This window comes from Ranitomeya variabilis, chromosome 6 (assembly GCF_051348905.1).
Source record: "Ranitomeya variabilis isolate aRanVar5 chromosome 6, aRanVar5.hap1, whole genome shotgun sequence".
Taxonomy (NCBI): Eukaryota; Metazoa; Chordata; class Amphibia; order Anura; family Dendrobatidae; genus Ranitomeya; species Ranitomeya variabilis.
This window is the reverse complement of record NC_135237.1, coordinates 30,214,448-30,222,447: the sequence shown is the minus strand read 5'-3', so window position 1 is coordinate 30,222,447 and position 8,000 is coordinate 30,214,448. Positions and strand designations below refer to the sequence as shown.

General features: G+C 42.8%; 1 protein-coding gene across 1 annotated transcript; it reads right to left on the bottom strand.

Moving 5' to 3' along the window:
• Nucleotides 1–340: 340 nt before the first annotated feature.
• Nucleotides 341–6,631, bottom strand: DLX6 (distal-less homeobox 6). Its single transcript, XM_077271795.1, has 3 exons — nucleotides 6,026–6,631; nucleotides 2,777–2,973; nucleotides 341–1,113 (listed from the first exon to the last, which is right to left on the bottom strand). Exons 1-3 carry the CDS (start codon nucleotides 6,372–6,374, stop codon nucleotides 862–864), a joined length of 798 nt encoding a protein of 265 aa, XP_077127910.1. The 5' UTR covers nucleotides 6,375–6,631; the 3' UTR covers nucleotides 341–861.
• Nucleotides 6,632–8,000: the final 1,369 nt, after the last annotated feature.

The window sequence follows — 8,000 nt, the reverse complement described above, 5'->3', positions numbered from 1 at the left end:
GGGGGTCTCTATATACAAGTTCTTACAGCAGACCCTCTCCAGAATGATCCAGAATTGCATACATACCCAAAGAGAGAGAATATCACCCATGTAATAAAGTGGCAGCTACGTGTACCAGCATATGGTTTCATTTTTTTCTGGCCCAATATTGCCAATTTTGTGCCTGTGCGACATTTATGCGGAAACACTAATAAGTTACATATGACTATGAAGAGGGGTAAATAACAGGAGTCATACGTGTAATTCGGACTGGACTGCGCCAATATAACCTCAGATTTGAGTCGCATCCCTGCGCCTTTTCCCTGAGTCAATAAAGCAGCAGACAAGAGGCTCACAAGGGTTCAGGAATGGATGTTGTTTCTTTTTTTTTGTTTTTGTTTCTCCATTTATGAAAGACAATGACATATAAAGTATATACAACTAAAATTCAACAATATATACATACATTTCATCGTTATAAATGTCCCTGTAATTAACGAAGGAGTCCTGCCACTAGGCCTAGAACCTGCGCCATTTCACAGTCTACATAGAAAACAGTGGTTTGTCGCCTGCTGAAATGTCTCTGTGCCCACTCCTCCCCGTGCTGAGGAGGATTGCTGGAGGGGGCTGGCTGCTTGTGCGATGCGGCCCTGGCCTGCCATTCCTAGGAAGAGTTTACATCCCTTTAAGTCCTGGGGAATTTGTGGACTCCAGGATGAAGGTCTTCAAGTCTTGTGTGTTTGAGGTTTGTTATCAGTGGACTTTCCTCCCACAAGGTCTCCCAGATCCTCTCATTGAGCAAAACGAGAACAAAAAAAAACCCCAAAAAATCTGGGAATCTCCTCCACAAGAGTTGATCCATTTGTCGCAAGGTTTGGAATGTCACATCATCTGCGACCTCTGCATTGTGTCCTGGTGTGGGGAGGAGTACCAGTGGGAATAGCCGGGCATGTAGCTGTTTGTGGCCATGTTCACACCTTTAGCAGAGCCCGAAACGTCCCAGACAGGGGGGATGGACGGGGACCGGGGGGAGAGGGCGGCGGACACGGGGATGGGCTCGCTCTCCAGGGGGTTGCCGCCTTGTTTCAGCAGCTTCTTGTACTTGGAGCGCTTGTTCTGGAACCAGATCTTTACCTGGAACCACAAAAACCATCTTGTGTTAGAGAAGTATAGGGGCAAATGGTGGAGACAGAACAGGTACAACTGTGTGACTACAGGAAATAATAACAATAATAATAATAATAGTAATAATAATAATAATAATAATAGTAATAATAATAATAATAATAATAATAATAATAGTAATAATAATAATAATAATAATATCTCCCCACAATGACAATGTATGTTCCACTAGGTATTATTACACGATTTGTATTAGTATATTCTACTATTACAATAATATATTTGTTGTAATATTTGGTTCTTAAAAATAAATGTCTAAGAAAAACAAATAATAGAAAAAAATAGGCATTTTACTGTACGGGACTCGTAGTCCTGATATTATTAGTGATATCAAAATTAGCAATGGTCTATTATCTATATAGTTTTCAATGTAACTATCTCAATTATTTATCTATCTATCTATTATCTATCTATTATCTATATATCTATCTATTATCTATGTATCTATGTATTATCTATCTATCTATCTATCTATCTATGTATTATCTATCTATCTATTATCTATTTATTATTTATCTATCTATCTATCTATCATATATTTGTCATCTATCATCAATCTGCATCACATTTATCTGCTATAAATCAATCAAATGAGAGAAAGGTTCACACACTTCAACCTAAACGTTGCCACAATGGACCTTGAAATAAGCACTTTTTTACCACAAATTTTTGGTGTCCTACCTCCAGTTGATTTTCTTGGTTGGTTTGGTCGTTGCCAGGCAGGCTTTGTACCGCTTTTGTCTTGGTGCTGCATCTATCTATCTATCTATCTATCTATCTATCTATCTATCTATCTATCTATCTATATATTATCTATCTATCCATCTATGTATCTATCCCATATTTATAAACTATGAGGAGTCAATCAATCAATCAATCAATCCAATCTGTCTGCTATATATCATCTATCTATTTTTCAATTTTCTCTGTGTATATTGTAGGATAAAACAAGAACATGACATCGCTATTCCTATGAAGTCATCTGGATGCATTATGTTAACTCTGGATACACAAAAGACACAGTTGATAGTCTGAACTCTGCTGCATCTTTAGTGCCTTCTGTAACAATGTGTCATAGAAGGTATAATATAGCTGTAGATTATTCCCTGACTGTCAGGAATGAGAAGGCTAACAGGCTCATCTGATATTGTAAAGTGTATGAGGTCTAGTTATTAGCATCCTCTCATTTGTAGTCCACATTGTTTTTTATGGCAGCTCATTGTGCAAATGTTTTTGTAATGATCAAAGCTCTTTGTAAATGATTGGTCTCCACAATCCAAAATCTGCTTTATAGCAAAGGAGCTGCAGAGGAGGAGCAGAGGTCTAGTGTACTGCATCCATTATCTATTATCTAACTATCTATTTATTATCTACCTATCTATCTATTATCTATCTATCTATCTATCTATCTATCTATCTATCTATCTATTATTTATCTATTATCTATCAATCTATCTATTATCTATCTATCTATCTATCTATCTATCTATCTATCTATCTATCTATCTATCTATCTATCTATCTCCTACTCATAATCTTTCATTGTTTCCTTTCAACCTACCCCCCCAAAAATTAGGCTTATGATAGCGATGATGATGATGGTGATTGTTACCTGTGTCTGTGTTAGGCCCAAAACAGCAGCCAGCTCTGCCCTCTCTGGAAGTGCCAGGTATTGTGTTTGCTGAAATCGATGATTTAGAGCCTGAAGCTGAACACTGGAGTATATTGTCCGAGGTTTCCTTATCTTTTTTCCTTTGCCATTAAACCTGATTTCCCCATTTTCAATGACTGTTGTTTTCTGTTGATCAACTAGATGATGAATAATAACATATAACGTATATTATATTAATAGGTTATAGTGGAAATTAATATAATTGTTATTACAGTGATAATGCAAAATAATTAACAATGCATGTCAGTGTATATATATATATATATATATATATATATATATATATATATATATATATAATGTACGATGTTCATAAATAATCGAATTTTGGATTAATACTACCACTAATAATAGCAACAATAACAACATAGCACTAATGTACAACATACAGAAGAAATGCTCCTACAGCTGCCACTGCTGATTTATATGGGATGTAATCACACTGATACACTGTACCATGATAACATTAAGATAATACAACATGATGCATATATATATATATATATATATATATATATATATATATATATATATAAAACCTACATATGTGTGTATATATAAATAGTTGGCAATTACAATATAATAATATTAAATACTAATAAATTATTAACAATTATAATTGACAATGGAACATGACACATACTCATCATCATGATAATCACATCTACCATAAATCAGGATCTGCACTGGCAACACAAAAATAACAAGAATACATAGAAAATCCCAACGCAGATAAGGATCAGTGCCTCGAGATACCATGTTTGGTGTAATTTATAGAGTGGAACCACAAGTACCAGCACACAGGACCCTCCCACGCCCGTGTTGTCAGCTCCCTCTTTATCTTGGCACTGTTATTTATTTATTTTGTTGTTGTCTTATATCAGATTCTCTTAAATCTGTGCAGCCAACAAGGTTTTTACACGGCTAATTGACTTTATGTCACCAATTTACTGCCCACAGAGGGGGAACAATCGCTGATTCCACTTGGTTCTTTTCAGGCATACAATCAGTTCACAAAATGGAGGTGCCAGGCCTGAGCACCCAGAACATATATATATATATATATATATATATATATATATATATATATATATATATATATATATATATATATATATATATATATATATATATATACCCCCAAAAAAAGAAAGCAGCATATCCAAGATGGTGAAAAAGTAAGGCTCCTCCATTCACCAACACCAGCTACGGTTCAGCTCTCTCTATGGAGCCTCTCTTAAGCAGTGCTGCTAGTTTTCTGGATTATATGTATATAATTCTATCACATTAGATAAGCCAGTCCTGTGCACAATATGGTGGAAAAGGCGAATAAATAGTTTAATTGATACAATACGTGTTAATATAATATATAACATAAGTAATAAAATACGCATGAATGTAATACAGAAAGAAACAGCGAAAAATGAAGAAAATAACAAAAACATACAGTATTATTTATTATATATATGGGCATATAGAAGCATGAATACATAACTGTAAATGATAGGTGCATTAAAATATATCTGTTGAGACTGTAAGTGCTGATACTGTATATATTGTAATGCAGCGTTCTAAAGTAACTGACATATTTATTTATTTATCTATCTATTTATCATATATCTAATAGTTAATCTGTAGACAGAGATAGATAATAGATAGCTAGATAATAGATTAATAGATAGATAATAGATGATAAATAGATAGATAGATAATAGATAGATAATAGATAGCTAGATAATAGATTAATAGATAGATAATAGATGATAAATAGATAGATAGATAATAGATAGATAATAGATAGCTAGATAATAGATTAATAGATAGATAGATAATAGATAGATGATAAATAGATACATAATAGATGATAAATTGATAATAGATAGATAGACAATAGATAGATAATAGATAGATAGATAGATAGATAGATAGATAGATAGATAGATAGATAGATAATAGATAGATAATTATTACACATGTATGTATGTATTGTGCAGAGCACAGATATGACTGGCGGCCAGTCTTCCAGTCTTTCCTCTTAGTTTATGTAATGCTGCGGATGTCAGATCGCCAGTGGCGATAAATAACATCAGTCCATTACAGATGACATTACAGCATACAATGCCGGAGAGGCCTTTTCTCCTCCTAGATTCAGGGATGAGCCATAAATCATCATTCTTCAACATTTGTCACTTTTTATTCTCTGTAAATCTGAGCGCTGATATCCTGCGCGGCGCTGATATTGGCGGCCAGAATATACGCAGAGAATACGCAGAATATACGCAGAGCGCTCCTCGGCCAGGTGTGAATTCCTGATCACTGATACAAATTAACTCATAAATATTTGCAATAAAAGAAAAAAAAAAAAAAAAAAAGCATAAATAAAAGCTGCAGAAAAAATAACCGCATCCGGGGAATATCTGCACAGGGGGAGATGTAATAACACAGAATATTCACTGACAAGAAGCGAGGACAATGGCAGGAGATCTGCGCCTGTGTGCGGGATGGGGATCTACCAGATCATGATTATACATATATTATATACACATGGATCACAAGCTGGCACGGAGGGTTCAGGGTGATTACTATATATGTGCCAGCTATGAGTTGTGCCAAGCATTGTAATTTATTAATGAATTAATGAGCAATGTTGGCGGGTAGTGAGAGGGCATGGTGACTGGCGCAGTAATGGTGCATTGTGCCAAGAGGTGCATGGCACGGAGGAATGTGGCGCATTGTGGTAGCCTTCATGAGCGGTGCATGGTGGCATGGCTGGGGTGTGATGTTGCATGGTGCATGATTGGTGTGTGATGTTGCATGGTGCATGGTTGGTGTGTGATGTTGAATGGTTGGTGTGTGATGTTGCATGGTGGCATAGCTGGGGTGTGATGTTGCATGGTGGCATGGCTGGGGTGTGATGTTGCATGGTGGCATGGTTGGGGGTGATGTTGCATGGTGCATGGCACAGCTGGGGTGTGATGTTGCATGGTGGCATAGCTGGGGTGTGATGTTGCATGCTGGCATGGTTGGGTGTGATGTTGCATGGTGGCATAGCTGGGGTGTGATGTTGCATGCTGGCATGGTTGGGTGTGATGTTGCATGGTGCATGGCACAGCTGTTTTCGCTGTTGCAGGTGGCACGGTGCATGGCATGCAGGGTGGCTGGCTGGAGGGGGCTGGCTTCTGGCCTCACCTGGTTCCTCGCTGCGGTTCTGGGTGGCGGTGCTGCTGGAGCTGCTGCTGTTGTTGTAGGACTGCAGGTAGGGGCTGTGCTGGCCCATGTACGGGTAGGCTGCCGCCGCCGCCAGGGAGCGGTTGTACTGCGAGTTGCTGCCCGGGTAGGACGCGCTGTCGTGCTGGTGGTGGTGGTGGTGGTGCGGGTGGGCGCCGGAGTGCAGGCAGTGCAGGGGGTAGTGGCCGGCAGCCATGCCCGGGGAGCTCTGCTGGGAGTGGGCGCTCTGCTGCTGACCGAACTCCATAAAGGCAGACTTGGAGGAGTCCTGAGCTTCCAAGCCTTCAGCCATCGTAGTCATGGTCATCATCAAACTTTGTGATTGAAGGCAACCTACCCCCTCCCACCCTGAGAGGCCACCTACCCTATACTTAGTGCAATCCCCCTTCCTGCTGCACTGACAGCCGGGCCTGCAGGATGGAGGATGGGAGGATGGAGGTGCACGAGTCGTGCGGCAGCGTCTCCCCTGCTTGTTGTTGATGATGATGATGATGATGTTATCCCCCCCTATTCCCCATTGTTTGGGGTGTGCAGCGGGTGCGCGGATTTAAGGTGGATTCTGTTAAAGTTCAGCGGCTGCTTTTACACTTACACAAGTAGAATGGTTGTCTCCAAAGGGCAGCGCCTCCCGATTGGTCAGTCACCCCTGACGTCACAATCCCTCTGCTCCTACTGGCTTTTTGTGTGCCTGAGTCTGAGCCTGAGCCTGAGCCCACCTTACCGAGCCTGAGCCCACCTTACCGAGCCTGAGCCCACCTTACCGAGCCTGAGCCCACCTTATCGAGCCTGAGCCCACCTTACCGAGCCTGAGCCCACCTTACCGAGCCTGAGCCCACCTCACCGAGCCTGAGCCCACCTTACCGAGCCTGAGCCCACCTTACCGAGCGTGAGCCCACCTTACCGAGCCTGAGCCCACCTTACCGAGCCTGAGCCCACCTCACCGAGCCTGAGCCCACCTTACCGAGCCTGAGCCCACCTTATCGAGCCTGAGCCCACCTTACCGAGCCTGAGCCCACCTTACCGAGCCTGAGCCCACCTCACCGAGCCTGAGCCCACCTTACCGAGCCTGAGCCCACCTTATCGAGCCTGAGCCCACCTTACCGAGCCTGAGCCCACCTTACCGAGCCTGAGCCCACCTCACCGAGCCTGAGCCCACCTTACCGAGCCTGAGCCCACCTTACCGAGCGTGAGCCCACCTTACCGAGCCTGAGCCCACCTTACCGAACCTGAGCCCACCTTACCGAGCCTGTGCCCACCTTACCGAGCCTGAGCCCACCTTACCGAGCCTGAGCCCACCTTACCGAGCCTGTGCCCACCTTACCGAGCCTGAGCCCACCTTACCGAGCCTGAGCCCACCTTACCGAGCCTGAGCCCACCTTACCGAGCGTGAGCCCACCTTACCGAGCCTGAGCCCACCTTATCGAGCCTGAGCCCACCTTACTGAGCCTGAGCCCACCTTACCGAGCCTGAGCCCACCTTACCGCGACTGAGTCTGAGCCTGAGCCCACCTTACCGAGCCTGAGCCCATCTTACCGAGCCTGAGCCCGCCTTACCGAGCCTGAGCCCACCTTACCGAGCCTGAGCCCACCTTACCGAGCCTGAGCCCACCTTACCGAACCTGAGCCCACCTTACCGAGCCTGAGCCCACCTTACCAAGTCTGAGCCCACCTTACTGAGCCTGAGCCCACCTTACCGAGCCTGAGCCCACCTTACCGAGCCTGAGCCCACCTTACCGAGCCTGAGCCCACCTTACCGAGCCTGAGCCCACCTTACCAAGTCTGAGCCCACCTTACTGAGCCTGAGCCCACCTTACCGAGCCTGAGCCCACCTTACCGAGCCTGAGCCCACCTCGGCTCCCCTCACACATCCTGCAGGAGGGCTGCACAGCACCGAGTCATATACTGGGGGGAGAGTACATAATGTACAGCACAGAGTC